The sequence below is a fragment of the Osmerus mordax genome, chromosome 4, assembly GCF_038355195.1.
Source record: "Osmerus mordax isolate fOsmMor3 chromosome 4, fOsmMor3.pri, whole genome shotgun sequence".
NCBI classification, from domain to species: Eukaryota; Metazoa; Chordata; class Actinopteri; order Osmeriformes; family Osmeridae; genus Osmerus; species Osmerus mordax.
The window spans coordinates 6,496,467-6,516,320 of NC_090053.1; the positions used below are offsets into that span (position 1 = coordinate 6,496,467).

The 19,854-nt window shown below is 46.9% G+C and overlaps 1 protein-coding gene across 1 annotated transcript in view; it reads left to right on the top strand.

Moving 5' to 3' along the window:
- Positions 1-19,854, top strand: part of cdh13 (cadherin 13, H-cadherin (heart)) — a gene marked incomplete at its 3' end in the record, with an annotated part of 196,665 nt that overhangs the window by 168,192 nt on the left and 8,619 nt on the right. The window contains 4 exon segments of the mRNA XM_067234661.1: positions 3,939-4,121; positions 4,422-4,675; positions 15,344-15,356; positions 15,358-15,487. Of these exon segments, the coding sequence (XP_067090762.1) occupies positions 3,939-4,121; positions 4,422-4,675; positions 15,344-15,356; positions 15,358-15,487 (580 nt within the window).

Here is a 19,854-nt window from a genome sequence, read left to right on the forward strand (position 1 = left end):
ACAGTAGTTCACCAGTCAAATGCTCAACTGTCCTTTGTGTGGACATATTTAATTAACACCACCCATGCAACAGGAAGGGTCAGAGCAGCTTGATCAGTTCATCCATCTTAAACTGCTCCCTCAGATCACAATAACAATACAATTGAATCCACATTGCCTCCAGACCAGCTGTCTCATCCTCCCCAGGTGTCATAAACTGCAAATGGCATCTCTACCAAATGGAGTTGATTCAACATTCATTGTATCAAGCTTCTTAACCAACTTTAGACTTCCATTAAAACACATTCCTCATATATAAAACACACACATTATAACTGTATTCCAAATTTCCACCACACCAGTGGTGCGTTTGTGAGTATGTGTGTGTACACATGTTTGTCTTTGTGTGTGTCTCTACTTGCTGGTGCTCCTTGGGGGATCAAGATCCTGTCAAAGGCTCAGTGATCACACACACACACCACCATATAATATTATTTCTACCATATACTGAAACCTGCCAGTCAGTTGTGCGTGTAAGGTTGTGAGTGAGTATGTGTGTGTGCAGTTGCAACTTGTGTGTGTGTGTGTGCGTGTGTGTATGTGTGTGTGTGAGCGTTAGTGAGCATTCTGGATCAAACATATAGCTGGAAAAAATGACAAGCATAGTAAAAGAAATCAAAAACTGCAAACATTTTATGCTGAATTCCTGCTGATTACCACCACCTGATCACAGCATCCCTACATGAGTACCCCTTGTCTCTCCAGCTCAGACTAACAGTGTGCGGTGTGTGTGTGTGTGTGTGTGTGTGTGTGTGTCTGTGTGTCTGTGTGAGTGTAGGTGTAAGTGTGTGTGCATGTGCAGGTGTGTGTGTGTGAACACCAGAAAACTGCAGTCTGCAGACACCTGCTGAGCAAAGAGTAGGCATGAGTAGTGATTTTTGTGGATGCTCCATTAGTGATCCGTAGGAAGCATGTATGATATGGCCTCATTTAAGAGGTGTGTAAGGAGGAGGGAGGTGTGTACGACTGTGGGTAGCTCAGTGGGGTGTTCTGCATGGAGAGGGGTGGCATGGTGCTTAGCAACAAGCCCATTTTCTCTCATTACACTGCTAAAATCACCTGCCCCAACAAAGAGTGAATGTCAGCGCGTAGACAAGCGGAACAACAATGGAACAACAAACGGTGCCAAAGAAAAGTAATCAATAAAAGAGTGTCCTAACTACCTAACACATGAGGTGGCACTCGTTCCTTACCTAGTAATTATAAGCAAAGGTTTGCTACATGATAGGGTGTATGCCCATAGGCAGCTGACCTATTCCAAAGCCCCTGTGCGATTGAACAAAAAACTACGAAAAGCACAATGCCTCGTATCGGCACAAAACGAAAACTGAACACTAAACAGGACGATGATACAATGAACAAAGACAATCTCCGAAAATCTCCAAACAGAATAGTCGACAGAAAACAAATAGCACAAAGACAGAACCGAGTGGACTACAGACGCAAACGAGAGACTTATATGAAGACGGATGAGCAGCTGATTGGCTGGAAGCAAGGTCGCTGGTGACGAGAAATGGAGTTGGGAGCCAATCACACACGGACACCTGAATGGAGCCATGAGAGTGTGGGGAAAAACGGAGGGGAAGGCAACACGTAGCACACAACCATACAGACACAGACTGAAATATGAATGAAGAAACGTGTGGTCATAACAACACTTGCTTTTGCTTTCTGTCGAACCCAAGACAGAACCCCTTTGAGGTGAAGCATTGAAAAGGTTTAACGCACAACAAGGCATTCTCCCTGTTAGGATTAGAAAGGGATGATCCCTACATCTGATATGAGCTTCAGTACAAGATGTTTAGACACTTTCTCTCTCTTTCTCACTCTTTTTCTCTTCCCCCTCTCCCGCTTTCTCTTTCTGTCTTCATCTCGCTCTCTCTCTACTTCTCTAGAACATTCCGGCAAATGATTAAAAAGCTTTCGAACGTGTTGTGGATGGACACGACAGAAGACGCGCATGAACCTGAGTAGACGGGGTAGTGAGGAGAGAAACTGTAGTGGACTATCCTAACAGGGGAGGCTCTAATCTGGACAATAATACCAGCCTTGATTGCATGACACATTCTGTTCCAGAAAGATTACACTGTAGACTGGGACACAATAACTGGCCGCCCGAGAGAGAGAGAGAGAGAGAGAGAGAGAGAGAGAGAGAGAGAGAGAGAGAGAGAGAGAGAGAGAGAGAGAGAGAGAGAGAGAGAGAGAGAGAGAGTGGGTGTTGGGGTGGTTAGACAAAGAGAGAGAGGGGGGGGTGATATTGAGAGAGATAGTGAGAGGAAGTAAAAATGGAATTTCAGTACTAGCTGTCAGTGTTGCTAGAAATCCTGCAGTACGCTTGTTGACAATGTTCGCTGTAGCAGAGTGTCAGACCAGCAGAATAGCAGGCTGATATGAATCTGATTGAGGACAAGTTGCTACAATAGACAGAGGGGGGAAGACTGACAATGAGAAGCAAATTGGGGATTTCATTGGAAATAGAAATTAGCATGTGTGTGCGTGTGTGTTCAGCATGTGTTCTTGACATGGTCCCTCCCATGTGACATATAGAGCAGTACATTCTGAACTTGGGTCACATACACTCTCCACCTCTCTGCAAACCTCTTTACTTACATTTACATTTAGTCATTTAGCAGACGCTCTTATCCAGAGTGACTTACAGTAAGTACAGGACATTCCCCCCGAGCAAGTAGGGTGAAGTGCCTTGCCCAAGGACACAACGTCATTTGGCACAGCCGGGAGGAATCGAACTGGCAACCTTCAGATTACTAGCCCGCTTCCCTAACCGCTCAGCCACCTGACTCCCTGTCACTTCAACTATCGTATCACTGTGGAGAGGAGAGGAGAGAATCGAGGGGAGGGAAAAGAGAGAGGGGGGGGGGGGTGTAAAGAAAGCATAGAGACTGTGAGTGGAAGGTTTCAGCAACAGATAACAAAAGCAGAAAGAAAAGTGATATACTGAATTTTTCAAAGCCAGAGGTATTGTTCCCCCGACATTCTCTTGATGGAAGGCAGCGTAGATTAAACAAAAACAAAATCCTTTACAACCCACATGCAAAAAAAAAACAATTAGTGCTGTAACACTGTCAAAACTGTGTTTTCATGTCCTGAATGGTGCCATCTGAGCTGCATCTGGCGTCTGAGAAGCACGGGCGCACACACCCACCCACAAAAGCTCTTCTTTCCTTCTGTGTGTGTGTGGTGGTGTGCGTGCGTGCGTGCGTGCGAGGGTGAGAGAGAGAGAGTGTGGTTTTGTTGCGGGAGAGGGATTGGGACTGAGAACCATTGTGAGATGTGGTTCAGCATGATGGATATTAATCAGAGGCCAGGGAGCCTCTGCAGTGTGGAGGACTGCTAGTGAGTCTGAGAGGACGAGCTGCAACACCGGGCCCATCCCTCTCCTGTCTACCCAGACTGAGGAAGAGGGGGAAGGGGAGGTGGAGGAAGAGGAGGGGGGGGGGGCAGGAAGAGAGGAGGCACACTGGGGAGGAGTTGAACTGCTATAAGAAAGACGAGTAGGATGGTGATAACGAGGATGACGATGACGAGGAGACCAACTCCTGACGCACTGTTGGGAGACCAACATATTTTAAAGCCCTGTCAGACTGTATGTATTACTTATCTCACCCCCCCCTCCTTTCCCTCTCTTCCCCTCTCTCTCTCTCTACCTCTCTATCTCTCTCTCTCTCTCTCTTTCTCTCGCGCTTCTCTCTATTCCCTCTCTCTCTCTCTTCCTCTCTCTCCCCCTCTCTCTCTCTCGCTCTGTCTCCCCCCTTCTCTCTCTCTCCCCCCCTCTCACTCTCTTTTCTCTCTCTCTCCCCCCCTCTCTCTCTCCCCCCCCCCTCTCTCTCTTTTCCCCCCTCTCTCTCTCCCCCCCCCTCCCTCTCTCTCTCTGAATCCAGTTCCCAGCGAACATGGACGAGGGTTCCACGGGGGTGGTGGTCAACCTGACCGTGGACGACAGAGACGACCCCGCCACAGGGGCGTGTCGGGCGGTCTACTCCATCATCAACGGAGACCCCACCCAGAGCTTTGAGATCCACACCAACCCGGACAACAACGAGGGCATGCTCTCCGTCATCAAGGTTTCTGACGGACATACTGCGACCCATGCACATGCCCCCGTGGTGTACTTTGAGTTGACCATGGATACTGTGTACATGTGCAGATTGAAATGATGTATTTTCCTTCTGTTTTCTTCTTCTGGTCTCCTCTCCTCTTTTGACCTCTTCCTCTCTTCTTTTCCCTTCTATGTTCCTCTCTTCCTCTCCTCTTTTCCCTTCTTTTGCTCTCCTTTCTTCCTCTCCTCACTTCTCCTGACTTCTCATCTTTTTCCTTCTCTCTTCCTCTCCACCTCCTCGCTCTCTCTCCTCTCTCCCCTCCAGCCTCTGGACTATGAGAGTACCGCGTTCCACACGTTGCTCATCAGGGTAGAGAACGAGGACCCCCTGGTGCCAGATGTGGGATATGGGCCCAGCTCTACAGCAACAGTACACGTGACGGTGCTGGACGTGAACGAGGGTCCTGTGTTCTTCCCGGACCCCCTGATGGTCACTAAGATGGAGAACGTTCCGGTGGGCAGCTTTGTGGCCGCGCTCAACGCCACAGACCCCGACTACCTCCAGATTCAGAGCATCAGGTGAGCGCATCACCAGACAGACGGACGGACAAATGCAATGACTGGCAGGCAGAGGTGCGCACTGACAGATGGACTGACAGATTGACAGACAGATGGACAATGAAGGCCTTTTTATTTCTGGTGTCCTGCTCTGGTGGGTTTGAAAGGCACTCATGGTTATTGATTGAAACCGATTTAGAAAAGTATTGAGGACATGTCCCAATGAAGGTGGAGAAGCCGGCATCTGACTCATCTTCCACTACACTCACCACTCATCTCACCTCCTCAGTTCACCATGAGGTTAGGGAGGGGTTAGATGATCCCTGATCACACCTGTCTGCTCCAGCATTGACGGCAGAGACAACCAATCACAGGTGTAGCCTGCCATGACAGTACGCCTCTTAGTTACCAGAAATCTCTCCATCTGGTGTTTCTCACCCATCTATATATTTTATTGTATAGTTTATTTTAATCTAATTCCATTGCTAGTCATGTACCCTTAGTTTGCTAGTTATGTACCCTTAGTATAGTTAGTCCTCGTATTTACATTTTAGATTCCTATATGTTTAATGTTTGCACCTTCCTGCCAAAGCAAATTCCTTGTCTGTGCAAACTTTCATTGCGAATAAAACCCATTCTGATTCTGATTCTATTCAACACTTCTCTTGTCTTTCTATCAGTCCCTCCATTCCTCCGATCTGACTGCCTGTCAACAAGTTAAAAGTTGGCCAGATGCTTCACATAAAAAGGCTATCTGCCATGGTAGTGCATGTGCAGGACTGCCGGATGACTCAGCAAGATGACTCTTAAATACTAAACTCTGGGTGTCACACTGAAACTGTTCGCTGCTGTCTGTGTGAGGATGATTAATTGTGCCAGGTTGGAGAGATAAATTATTCCCCCGCTACATTCCAAGATGGAGACTTGGTTACTCCTTGACAGGTTTTAAGAGCACTGATTGATTCTCCATTTGTGATGCCCTTTTTTTGGAAGCGTGGGAGTTACATAATATTCAACAAAGATTGATGTACATTTACCATGATTTAAACAACCCTGTAATAAAAAACCCACTCGATTTTGAGTTGGCTGGCTAGATTATAGATGCTTAAATGTGCTCCTTGAAGGAGAGAGGCAAGGTGTGGGTGGTCATTCTCCTTCTAAGTCTCCCTCCCCATCTCCTTCTTATTCAGCCTCCCTCCCTTCTCCCTCTCCTTCTTGTATCCTTCTCATTCCGTTTTTCCTCATCCATCTCCATCTCCTTCGCCGTATCCTTCTAATTCACCCTCGCCTCGTTCTTTGTCCAATCATCTGCTCTTCTCCGTATCCACAGCCATACTTATTTCCATATCCATCCGCCATGCCCACCCCCGCCCCCCCCCCCCCCCATCTCCTCTTTCCTCTGTTCTCCATCTGCATTCATTCCCTGGCCTCTCCTTTCTACCTTCCTATAACCTCTTACCTCTTTTGATCCTCTCTTGACACTGAAAGGGACTTTGAAGTATTGTAGCTTAGCCTTTACCGGTAGGCATTGAGGATGAGGCTGAAATGGGGAGGCTGGTGAGGATGAGGACAGAGAGGCAAGAAAATTGCTAATTTAGAGGTGTGTGTGTGTGTGTGTGTGTGTGTGTGTGTGTGTGTGTGTGTGTGTGTGTGTGTGTGTGTGAAACAGAGAGAGAAACAGAGAAAGAACAGAGAGAACATAATAGATAAAGAGAAAGGGAGAGACAGAAGAGGATCATTTTCTACCAGTGCTAAAACAACCCCTAGAGACAGGGAGGTCAATGGAGGTTGACACCAAACACGATGGCTTTGGCTTGCTTGTGGAGATCAGAGGGACACGCAGACAAACAGGGCAAAGGAACATAGCCCTCTGCCTCCTCTCCACACTGTGGTTGTGGTGTCTGGAACACGTGGATGGATGAGTCAAAGACAGGGGATGTCAGGGTCAGTAGTGCACAAAAGAGTATTGTTTTATTTTTTATTTGATTCTATTTCAGTTTATTGGATTGTATTTTATTTTACATCTTTTTTTATGGAACTCTGTGATATACTAACAATCATCTGTTTACATTCACATTGATCTATTAAGCAGACTAACCCTGTTACCGTAAATGTTGCAGATTAAAGACTAAATATGCACAGAATAATCAAGGCTGTATGGCACTTTATGTATGCCACTAAGATCAGCTCTGAAAGGGCTGTTAACTGCCTCCCAAGTAATTATGAGTGTCATTGATTCTTTGTATGTGTGTGTGTGTGTGTGTGTGTGTGTGAGTGTATGTGTAAGAGAGAGAGAGAGAGAGAGAGGAGAGAGGGAGAGGAGAGAGAGAGAGAGAGAGAGAGAGAGAGAGAGAGAGAGAGGGAGAGAGAGAGAGAGGAGAGAAGAGAGAGAGAGAGAGAGAGAGAGAGAGAGAGAGAGAGAGAGAGAGAGAGAGAGAGATTCTAATGAGCTAGAACAAGTAATTCTAGGGGACCAAACCATGTAATGTCTGAAGCAGTCAGCAAGAACTGACCCTAATGAGAGAAGAGCAGGGCCGAGCATGTTTTACCTGAACCAACCACACCTACAGGATCGCAGCTACACCGCGGGAGCCGTCCAAGTCTACTACAGCTCCAATGAGGTTTTGAATAGAAAAACACATGATTATTTGTTCTATGTGAGAACAAATATTCTATTCATTTTAAAGATGAAAATCTATGACACATTTGACTTTTTCCAAGTAGTGATCATTTTGGTCTCACAATGCCTCTACTTTACTTTACTGACCTACCTTAACCCAGCAGCATGTTTTATAGGATCTAATATTCCTGAGCTACTGTAATGATTAAATTATCAAATATTACTGTATTACCTAGCAGAAATTTGAAGCTGAAGGATTCTGTGTTTTGCTGATACAGACGTCTTTCTGGTCTTCCCAGTGGCAGTCTCTCTGTGTGTGTGTGTGTGTGTGTGTGTGTGTGTGTGTGTGTGTGTGTGTGTGTGTGTGTGTGTGTGTGTGTGTGTGTGTGTGGTGTGTGTGTGTGTGTGTGTGTGTGTGTGTGTGTGTGTGTGTGCCAGCCTTGGGAAAATCAAGATGCAGTTGCTCTGAGCAAACTTTTTATGTCATTATTTATTTATTTTCCAACAACCTTCGGCCATGAAACTTTTAGTTGGTGTCTTTCTGGAGTGTTCTGAGATTTGGAGGGGTGAAACTCCAGTATAAAGGGTCGGCAAGGAATGGAAAGAACATTAATTGAGATTGTGTTCTCGGGGAGTATGTAGCATAGCTGCATAACACAGTATTGTAGTCATTGAGATCCAGCAGGTGATGAGCCAATAGATTTTATATAGCCTTTTAGGTTGACTTGAGTTGAGTTTGTTGAGCTTCCCTGAAAAATAATGCATTTTACTGGTAGTGAAATCTTGAAGAACATGGGCCTTGATGTCATCAACATGTAGTTGCTTCAGACACAGTAGGTATATAAAACCGCTGTTTGAGAAAACGACTAAAGTGCTTCCCAAACTGAAACTATGTTACAATAACGTGTAATACACTGAGTATGCTGCAGTAGCGATCATCTGCATTCTCACATTTGCAGAGAATTACCATAAATATGTGTTGTCATATCAGCAGTCACTGAAGGTGATGCGGGGTGACAATGAAGGTGATGCGAGTGACAATGAAGGTGACGGCAAGATGAAACTGTCGGAGCCAGTCATCTAAATCAGTCTCCTGTCTCAGTCAGAGAGTGTGACGAAGGTGTTGGCATAGATACCAAGGTGGTATCGCTGATGTAGGTCTTAGTCAGCAGTCAGCAATCCCTGTGTGTTCCACACCGCACTGTAGGTTCCACAATACTCCACGCTAGTCGGGTCTAAGTCTATCCGATGTGTACTAGTTGCTGTTCCAAATAGAAAGCCAGACAAAAGAACAGATACTATATGTACATCTCCATATCAAGAGAAAGAGTGTGAGTGAGAGAGACTGGGTGAGAGGGGGGGCCTAGCCTGCAGACAGATAATCATGTTGCCAGGGATATAATTAAAATGATTCAAAAAATGCCAAAAGGAGCAGACAGAGAGACTGAGCAGAAAGGCCTCAGTGAAGCACAGATAAATTGCTTTTCTCCATGTTAATTACAGGGTTATGATTTTCTACTGATGCAAAGAGCTGCCTTTTTTCTGCCTTATTATGATAATAAATTTCATTTTTATGTGTTGTGCTGCTGAGGGATGATAATTTATGGAAATAGTGTTCCATCGACTGCTATTATCTTTTACAGAAACAAGTGTGTGTGTGGGTGTGTGTGTGTGACCTGTGCCCAGATCAGAGTTTGAACCACTATCAATGATCGCTTGTGTTTTCTATAGCATTAGCATAGAGAACACGCAAGTCTAGAGAGGATTTATCTCTTACTGTCTTCTCTGGCAGTCCATCAAATCCTATGCAGTAAAGTACTGTACTGTAACTCAGAGAGAGAGAGAGAGAGAGAGAGAGAGAGAGAGAGAGAGAGAGAGAGAGAGACAGGACAGAGAGAGAGAGAGAGAGAGAGAGAGAGAGAGAGAGAGAGAGAGAGAGAGAGAGAGAGAGAGAGACAAAAAGGAGGGAAGGTGGAACGAGAGGGGGGGGGAAGGAGAGAGGAAGAGTGAGATTGAGAATGAGAGAAGAAAGATACATAGGGAGAGAACGAGCGAGGACAGAAAGAGAGAGACAAACAGAGAGAGACAGCGAGAGAGAGTGAGAGACCCGAGATTCCTGGGGACAGCCAGACAGGCCCTCTAGGGGAGCTGGAACACAGACACATTGACAAGCTGCTTGATCTGCCATCTCCAACAGGACAGCTGGCTATGTCTCCTCTGATCCTGGTACTCTGGAAGACAAGTAGAGGGGAGATCACAGGAAAACAAAGCCGTACCTCCAAACACACACACAATTATATACGTGCACACACACACAAAGTTACTGAAATGGAGCTGGGTTGCCTGTCATATTGCACATTTATCTCATTCCAAATATCCACCTTCCTCTAATGGGCTATGTCAACAGTTTTCTGTGTGTGCCTCCTGCTGGTGCTGTGTGTGTGTTTGTGTGTGTGTGTGTGTGTGTGTGTGTGTGAGTGTATTTAACTCTTCTAGTTCCCAGGTGTTTAGGTCAACTCTAAGCAGACATGGATGAGGGGTCTGGTCTCTCAAATGGGACCCCTGTCACACACATGGCTGAGTGATGGATGGATGGAGGGATGGATGGAGGGAAGCAGGAGGGAGATGAAGAAGTGACAGTTTTAGTCTTAACGAGACAGTAATGAAGGGCCCTGAGCATGATAGTGTGTTGACAGGTTGCTCTGATTTTCCCTCAGTCTGTCAGCTATCTGATTGATGGGGCGTCCGTCATTGTTTGTTGTCCCCCTCCTGCCTCCTGGCCAGGGACCACTGGGTCAATGGGAAGTTGATGGGATGCAGGTATCTAAACAGGTGTGACAGTGGCCAACTGCCATGGTAACAACAATGGTAATAATTGGGCACAGGGGAATTTATTTTCCTACCAGATGCTTTCTCACCTGTCCTCCACACAATCTTTTTTGTGCTCTCTCTTTCTGTTGTACTTCTATATAACTGGTCCTATAGAGACCTATAGCCGAAGAGACCAAACCCTCAGAGCCTCTTTCCCTTCACACAGCTCCTGATCGCTGCCAACTGCTCAGACACACAGACACTCACACACACAGACACTCTCACACACAAACATTAACACGCAGAAGCACACACAAAAACACACACACACACACAGAGAAACACTCACATAAAAAGATACACACACACAGAAGCACATGCACACAGCTCATTTATTAAAATGACATAGTATTATAATTATCGCCTTCCTTTCCTCAGTTTATCTCAGCCAGTTAGACCCTGAACACCTATCTGTGAGATAGAAAAAGAGAACGTGGTGGAATGAATTAGAGAGAGAACTAGGGAGACAGAGAAGAAGAAGACGTTGATGGAGGGAGAAGAAACCAATCGAGAAAAAAGTTACTCTGACATGTTCTGCCAAAGTTTCAAATTCCTACTACTAAGTATGTAAATTAAGAAGTCACAGTGCACTTAGGGAAGTCAAGTACAAGAACATTGTTCCTTCTAATCAATTGCATACCGCTCTTTTATGTGTGTGTGCGCGTCTGTGTGTTATGTCAAGCCATCCTAAAGTGAGAAGCTATATATATGACTGGCTGCAGCCTCCACCACACACACAAGCTTGCGTGTCAGATTTTAACCATGTAGAATCACTCCACCCCCTACTCCACCCCCTGCCCCAGGCCCCCTGCCCCAGGCCCCTGCCCCAGGCCCCTGCCCCAGCCCCCCTGCCCCAGCCCCCCTGCCCCAGGCCCCCTGCCCCAGCCCCCCTGCCCCAGGCCCCTGCCCCAGCCCCCCTGCCCCAGGCCCCCTGGGGCAGGGGGGGGGGACATACAGTTTGCGGTGTCTTCTACCCCTGGATACATACCTGTTTTTGGACCCAGTACAAAAAAGCACTGGTTGTTTTTAGGACATCCATTATTTGGATGTCCTAAAAGGGCACGGGCACTTTCTCTGAAACTTAGCAGCTGTGTGGGTATACTTGTATGCATTAGTGTGTGTGTGAGAGATGCTTGTTCAGGATGTTCTGTGGCTCTCTTCAGGTTGAGTGGGTTTTACAGTCCAGCCAGCTGACTGTTTGATAGTGTGCATGATGAGTCGGGGGCTTGTTTACGCTGATGACAGGAAGGCTCAGTTTAACGTCTATGTGCTGTACTGTCACCGGGAAAATTAGTAACACACACCCTTACTAAGCTGTCCTATGTTCTGGATCCATTCGTAGCTGCCCATATCTCATGCACACACACACAGACACAGTATCACACATAAATAAATAAGGCATCCGCCCTATTCTAGGCCACATACAGACTACTTTTCTTACCTTCACCCTTTTTTCTGATATTAATATTCCTACTCCTACACTCAGCTACACTCCAGTCATGCACCACCTGTTTACAGAGTGGAATTCAAGATGTGGATGCACCGTATACTCAGCACATGACTAATCATTATCCTTTAGCTTACGCTGTCATTCAGAACACTTATCATAAATATGGACGACCCTGTGGGCGGAATTAATTCCTCAGTCAAACACTTTCAAAATGGTTCAAAGTAAATTACTACAAGTGTTCAAATGGTTGTAGCGGGGGTCACTCTCTTTCTTTGTTTCTCACTCTCACTCACTCTCTGTCTCCCCTCCCCCTCCCCCTCTCTCTCTCTCTCTCTCTCTCTCTCTCTCTCTCTCTCTCTCTCTCTCTCTCTCTCTTTCTCTCTGTCTCCCCTCCCCCCCCCCTCTCTCTCTCTCTCTCCCCCCCCCTCTCTCTTCTCTTGCTCTCTCTTTCTGTATCCTCACCCTCTCTCTCTCTCTCTGTCTTATTCTAATGTCATATTTCTCTCACTCCTCCCCCCCCCTCTCACACACACATGAAGACACGTACACGCGCACATATTAAACAAATGCATCTGATGCAAGAGCAGTGTAATGGTGTCCCCTGGAGGAAACGCTTCGCTTGTTCTTCAGTGTTCTTATTGAGTCAGATCTCGCAAGATCAAATGAGCAACCTGCTTTCGAATCATGGCTTGTGTGCCAGGCTTGCAAACATGCTTTTCTTATGTGTGACCATTATTCTGGGAATGATCCATGGGGTGTGCTGTTTGAACTAACACCCTCTTCTTCATGTGACTTGTACCCACCCAGGGCTGCCCCACTCATATTGACTATGTTATCATGTGCACTGCACCCGCCCAGGGTTGCCCCTGTCTGACATGGAGGTCTTTGTGTGTGTGTGTGTGTGTGTCCTGTTGACTCCAGTCTTGCCAAATGCGGTCCACCGTGTTTACAGGCTTTTCCAGGCTACTCCACGGCCTCTTCCGTTACTCACGATGCTAATGCTAATTAGCATGTCCCCCCTACTGAGTCAGATATGAATGTGTTGCTGATGGCTTTTTATGTGTGTCTAATGGCCCTTCCCACTCAGGCTAATGGGCTGCACTTGGTTTGGGGAGAGGAGGAGCTCCACAGCTATATCATCCAAAGGTATCATGGAGATCCCTGAGTAGGAGGCACACCCCTAACCTACCTTGCTCTGCTCTGCTTGGAGGTGCACGGGTCCCAACAGTGTTACTGTGGTTAAAGTCAAGGAACGAGTAACGAGGACCCTTCAGTACTGCACTACGCCCTTACGAGCGCTGCTGGCTGTGGCCCAACGTCCTGTGTACCTGCACATTGGTTACGTATTCTAAGGAGACACACGTTTGGAGGGTTAATCAGCGGGTTGCTGGAGTGAACTCGACTCCAGGATGAATAGATCAATGTGCGGGACAGAGTTTGAGTTGTTTTTTGAGCATAGATGCATCGCAGAGACAGGAGGATCCTATTCTCAGTGTGAGTGTTGGGATAGTGGGGATTCCAAAGCCAAGACACATGCAGGGGACTGCAGAAAGAGAGTACGAACGAGGGGAGAGGAACGAGATATGGAGAGAGAGAGAAGAGAGGGGGAGAGAGAGAGAAAGAGAGAGAGCATTAATCCGAAATTAACAGCTAAATCACAGCATGAGAACAATCATTAACTACATAAAGACCTTTGAAATGCATCCTTTATCAATCTTCATGCAAATAAAGTATACTTGAACAGCAAATATAAGCAAACAAACCACTCAGCACGAAGAAGGGAAGAATAGCTCATATTACTGCATGTCTGGATCAGGTCTGTTTCAGGACTGGTCTTCACAGCAGGGGGTCATCACCATGTGTTCATCTGTTGATCATCAGGAGGAGATAACCACCCTCATTGTGCTTGTGTGTGTGTGCGAACGTGTATGGGTTTCATTGACAGGGAGAAAAGAGGATCGTATTGGGGCATTTTATTCTAAAAACAAGCTGTGTGTGTGTGTGTGTGCCGATAACAAGCTCCAAATCCAGGTGTCTTACCCACATTTAATCACACAGCATTTTCGAGATTGTTAGCCTTCGACACATGCTTGTTTCCATGGTGATGCCAACTTGGATATCATCTATCATGGTCACAGTGTGACCCCGGGTGAATTGTCGACCACTCACAACCCAAACACACATACTCACACAAGGTACAAACATGCTCTCCAACACACATACACACCCATGCACATGTATAGACAGACACCCAACATTCTAAACTGATGAACTCAAGGCTTCAAACTCTCAAACACATTTCTTTCTGCTGCCAGACAGCCAGTTGCTCCAGCAACACAATGCCTCTGATTGCTATAATATAACCATTGTGTGGGACTGTTGGGAGGAGAGCATTGAGCAAACCCCATTACACTACTGTGATACCTCGATTAATGAGCAAACTCATATCTGCCATAATGCTAATAAGCAAAGTCATAATACTACCACAATTCCTGGATTAATAAGCCAACAGAAATTGGAGCCCAAAAATCAGATTTTCTTCCAGAAAGATGTTAATAATACAGACAGGAAGTAGGCAAAGAAACTTCATTGCTGATATTTTTTATACTTTTCATCTACTTTAGGTTTCATGATTTTTCATGCATTTGTTCATCTCTTTGCGCCAGAACCTTCGAGCCCTCACCTCTATTAATTATAGTTTCTCACACACACACACACACACACACAATCACACATAAAACTGACAATCATCTCTCAGAGATAATGTCAGTTCCATTGGGCATGCATGCCTGTTGTCCTACGGCTGACCTCCACCATTCCCATGCATGAATGTGAGAGTCTCCTCCACTGATGGACCCTCTCTCTCCAATATACCGCCACACTGCTCAATTACTTCACTCAGCTATTGTCATCAGGGCGGGTTTCCAAGGTAACTCCAAAAATGATTTGCAGCAAGAGAAGATGTGCTTCTGATATTGTTTTATATTGCATTCATACCTTTATTACCTTCTGTCATGTTTGAGTGGCGCCGTATCCTCGAAGAGATTAACTGTTGGTTGAGATCAGACGCGAGTAGCCTCCTTCTCTGCTGTGCGTGTGAAGGGCAACTCCTGCTGGAAACATGTTGTGATAAAAGCTGTGACACGCACCACATCTCTCCTGGCAGGTTTCCCAGCATGCCTGATAGACCATGTTCTTCTTGCTTATTAGTTAACTCATGCAAATTTTCTGGGGGACTGTGAGTATTGTCTTCCTGTGAGCTGCAATGAATATGTCCACATATATACACACGTACATTCAATAGACAATGTTAGTCATTACTGTAACCTTTATGTAACGTGTTGCCCAATGTTGTAAATGTATTATATCAATTTGTGCACAAGTGCTCCTCCATCAGTTCCATCACAACTGTAAATGACAGCCCACACCTGATGCAGTAGACGAGGGTTCGGTTACAGAGGGTATCGGTACAGTCTGGGGTAGTACTGGGCCTCAGGTGGCTGAGCGGTTAGGGAATCGGGCTAGCAATCAGAAGGTTGCCAGTTCAATTCCTGGCCATGCAAAATTATGTTGTGTCCTTGGGCAAGGCACTTCACCCTACTTGCCTCTGGGAATATCCCTGTACTTACTGTAAGTCGTTCTGGATAAGAGCGTCTGCTAAATGACTAAAAGTAAATGTAGTACTATATGTCTCTGTGCTGCTTCTACAAGCGAGTGTTGACGTGCGGTTCTGTTGTGGTCCGGTCAGGTTTGCGGTGCTGGAGAGACCCAGCAGGCTGGCTGAGCGTGAACCCGGTCAGAGGGACGGTCAACACGTCTGCATCGTTGGACCGCGAGTCGCCGTTCGTCCACAACAACAAGTACACAGCCGTCTTCCTAGCAACAGACAATGGTGAGTGGCGCTCTGGACAGTTGCGACTCGTTTGAGGACTTGTTTGGCCTACTTTGGGCTGTCAGTTGTTGGTTTGAAAACAGGCATGACTGTACTTAGTTCTCAGGCTTTGTGTAACACACCACTGTGTGTGGCTGTCGTAGTCGGCACCCTGCCGCAGGTTTAATTAACCTTCAGCTGATGAGATGAGATCTCCAGCCCGGTACAGTCAGAGGTCAGACGAGATAGGACCCTGCCTGCGCTCGTTTTTAGACACAAATGGTTCCCTCCAGTGGGTCTCTCTCTTTCTCTCTCTGTGTTTCTGTCTCTCTGACGAGGGAGCAAGGAAGTTGAGGCATATCAATAATCCGATCTTTGAGGTTCCTGCCAGCAGGTAGACACACAGCATGGGAGGGGGCATAAGACCAGAGCAGTCCTGGAGAGGTGGAGGGGTGGAATGAAGTGCAGGAGATTGACAGAGAGAGACAGGAAAGACGGAAAGAGGAGACGGGAAGAAACAAAAGAAAGGAAGAAAATGTTTAAGGCCCCGGTCAAGACTAATCCTATATTTCTTTCTTTATTTTATTGCTTTTACAGTAATGGCCCCTACAGGAAAACTTCCTGTTCTGGTGCTCTATAATAGTTCTGCCTGTTGTTCGTCACAATTCTTCTTATTTAACTGTACATCCGTGGTATAAAGTCTAACATTTATGAGGTCCGGGCCGCTACTATAGCCTGACGGTAAATCACTTTTATGAGGGCCGCTTCGGTGTGTGTTAGTGCATGCTTCCCGTGAGGCCAAGATCAAGTAATAGCTCTTCTGTGCGTGTGAAAGTGTGTGTGTGTCTGTATACACGTCAATCTGTGTGTGTGTGTGTGTGTGTCTGTGTGTGTGTGTGTGTGTGTATGTGTGTGTGTGTGTGTGCGTGTGTGTGCGTGCGCACATCTGACAAAGCACAACATAAATAGATGCTCTCCACCTGCTGATCCTGCTCTGTCATTGCCCAAACTGAAGCAGGTTCTCCTTCTCTTTAGTGTTACAGCATGATTACATGCCTACTGGGTCTTCCAGTGTACCATTGATCTGGTACAGACCACCCACTGACAGAGATAGGAAGAAAGAAAAGGAAAAAAAATGGAAAGGAAGAGGAGAGTGAGAGAGAGACCAAGGATGGACAAAGTAGTTTGAAATACAGATGACGCGAATGAATGGAAGGGGACTGGAGGAGAGTGTGTGAAGAGCTGCAGAACTATGGATGATAGCAAGATAAGGAAAGTGCTTCCAGAAATGTGTTCTGAATGGATTAAAGAAGGGAGGAGGAGGAGAGGAAGACGAAGAATACAAATGTGTCACCCAGTAACTCAGGGACAGTGGTGGGATGAGAGGGGAAGTCTGTGTAAAGAGATGGAGAGAGATGGGTAATTGATTGAGTTGTGAAAGGCTGATGTCCTATTCCGTATTGATTACCCAGCTTCATTTTTGCCATCAGAGAGAAAGACAGAGACAGAGACAGAGAGAGACAGAGACAGAGATAGAGAGAGACAGAGAGAGACAGAGAGAGACAGAGAGAGACAGAACCAGAACCAGAGACCAGAGACAGAGACAGAGACAGAGACAGAGACAGAGAAAGAGAAAGAGAAAGAGAAAGAGAGAGACGAGACCAGAGACAGAGAGAGAGAGAGAGAGAGAGAGAGAGAGAGAGAGAGAGAGAGACGAGAGAGAGAGAGAGAGAGAGAAAGAGTGAGCGAGAGAGAGAGAGAGAGAGAGAGAGAGAGAGAGAGAGAGAGAGAGAGAGAGAGAGAATGCACACATTAGACAACCCAAACAGAGGCAACACAGCATGTGGTCATGAACTTGCTGGCGGCTTCTGAGCTGAAGACATGTTTCAAAGTCTGATTAGAGGGGAGGGGGAGGATGTAAGGGGACGGGAGGGGAGGGGAAGAGAAGAGAGGGGAGGGGAGGAGAAGAGAGGGGAGGGGAGAGGATACCCCCCATAGTTTCAGGGGTCACCATTCCTCTGTGCCCTGCAGCCTGGCCCTGCAGCCTGGTGAAGGGTTAAGGTCAGGAGGCTTTGTGCTCACACAGCGTGACAGAGCAATTGCACTACAAACAGCAGAAACAAATGGATCCATTTTATACCCTTTGGTGTGTGAAGTTGCAAGACGCGCTTGAAATTGCTGCAACATCAGCTGGTGTGTGTACACTGTATGTGTACAGGTGTGTGTGTGTGTGTACAGTCAATATACAGGTGTGTGTGAGAGAGTTGGTATTGAGTGTTTGTTTCTGTGTGTGTGTGTGTGTGAGTCTTAGTGTGTGTGTATTCAGGAACAGTTAGAAAGCAGACCGTTGCCGCTCGTTGTAGTCCTGCTGTTGTGTATTCCCAGGTGGTTTCTAAAGGACCGAAGCTCTGGGAACCATCAGCCTGCGCAGTACAGCACAGCGGAAACCTTTCAAATGCACTCGCACACAACGCATAAAAAAACACAATGTCGGGGGGCAGGCTCACTGGAGTCTATGTAAACTCTCATCAGTGGCATGCTGCAAGTGTACACTCTCAGACTCACACACAGATACACACACACACACACGCAAAACCCATTCAGACAGACTGTGCCCTCATCTCAGATTCCCCACTGAGATATCAGATGTTCTCTTTCATTCCTCCTTGAGAATTTGTTTGTGTGTGTGTGTGTGTGTGTGTGTGTGTGTGTGTGTGTGTGTGTGTGCCCTGTGTGCACGCTTGTGTCAAGCATCCTGTTTCTGTACAACATGGCCTATAAAAGCAAGAAAACTTTAATCCATTATTTAGATACAAACGTACATGATCAAATAGGTCTGAATACATTAATACATTAGTACTACCGACACCAAGTAGGAACCAAGTATGGTATCAGAGCTGTTTATGTATGCATGAGAGCAGAGCTTGAGCATGCAGTATAGAGCCACAGGAGAGAGGTGCCGGAGGAGCAAGGCATCCCAGGTCTCAGCATTCAACACCTGTCTGCATATTACCTACAAGAGCAGTCACTCATGTCACAGAGAGTCTGGCTGGGTAACACACAGTCAGACACAGAACTGATGCTGAATTGCAAATCATCTTTTTCTTCTGCCTCTCCTCCTCAACTCCCCTCTTCTCTCATTTCTCCTCCTCTCCTCTCATTCCCTCTCCTCGCCACGCCATTCCTCTCCTCATCTTTCTCCTCCTCTCCTCTGTTCTCCTTCCCCTGCAGCCCTACTTTTCAGCTCTGCCTGGCCTCATTGCCACGCTAAGTGCTGTGAATGAGCCAGACATGGCGTCCAGTAATGGTCTGTGTCATTTACCTGCCCATTCGTCTGTGGGTTCATTTGTTCCGGATGGTTTTGATACAGTGATCTGATGCGTGTCTGTCTGTCCGTCCTGTCTGCTCAGGACCTCAGGCTCAGTGAGTCAGACACCAGGACAAGAGAAGAAGGGAGATTAGAGACCGAAGCCGGATCTATACTCGGCACAAGTGCTATTCTCTTTGCCTGGAGCCTTATCAGTGATCCTGGTTTGAGAAAGCAGATCAGTGCCGATTCAACAACAGAGGGAAATGAAGGAGAAAGAGAAAAAAAGATAGGGTGATAGAAGAGAGAGGGAGTGATCATGGGTAGAGAGAAGGAGAGAGAGAGAGAGAGAGAGAGAGAGAGAGGGAGAGGGAGGGAGGGAGGGAGAGAAGAGAGAGAGAGACAGAGAGAGAGAGAGAGAGAGAGAGAGAGAGAGAGAGAGAGAGAGAGAGAGAGAGAGAGAGAGAGAGAGAGATGCAGAGTTAGGGAGCTGACTGTTGGCATGCTATTAGGTCTGTGACTGTTCTCCCTGCTAAGTGCAGAGCTGAGTGAGGGCTCTGATTCTATTATTGATGAATCAATGGCTGGCTAATTTGGGATTTGGAGACGTTACTTTTAGCAGGCAAAAACACTCTGACAGCCAAAAACCTGCTCGGAATTTCAAACAGGCTGGCTGGCTGGCTGACTGGAAAGCTGACAGGTTGGTTTACTGAATGGCTAGACAGCTGACTGGCTTGATGGATTGGCTGGTTGGTTGGCAGTCTTTCTCAACAACATCCACTATCCTGATCCAGCTGGGCAGGTTAATCACAAGACAAGTGTGCTCCTCCTCCCCTGCCAATTAGTGCTGACCCCGGGCCTTGCAGAGCCAGGGGGCGGGTTGAGAGGGCCAGGGCAGGTGGAGGGGAGCTGGGCAGTGGGGGGGGGGGGGGGGGGGGGGGGTGGAGGGGGGGGGGGGGGGGGGGGGCAGAGGGGGTGGAAAGTCAGAGCAAGGAGGGGATAATGGCACAATAATGGGAATATGCTCTGTAACACAGGGGAGATCACAGCCGGATGCTGCCTGGCCTTCTGTTCTCTCCCA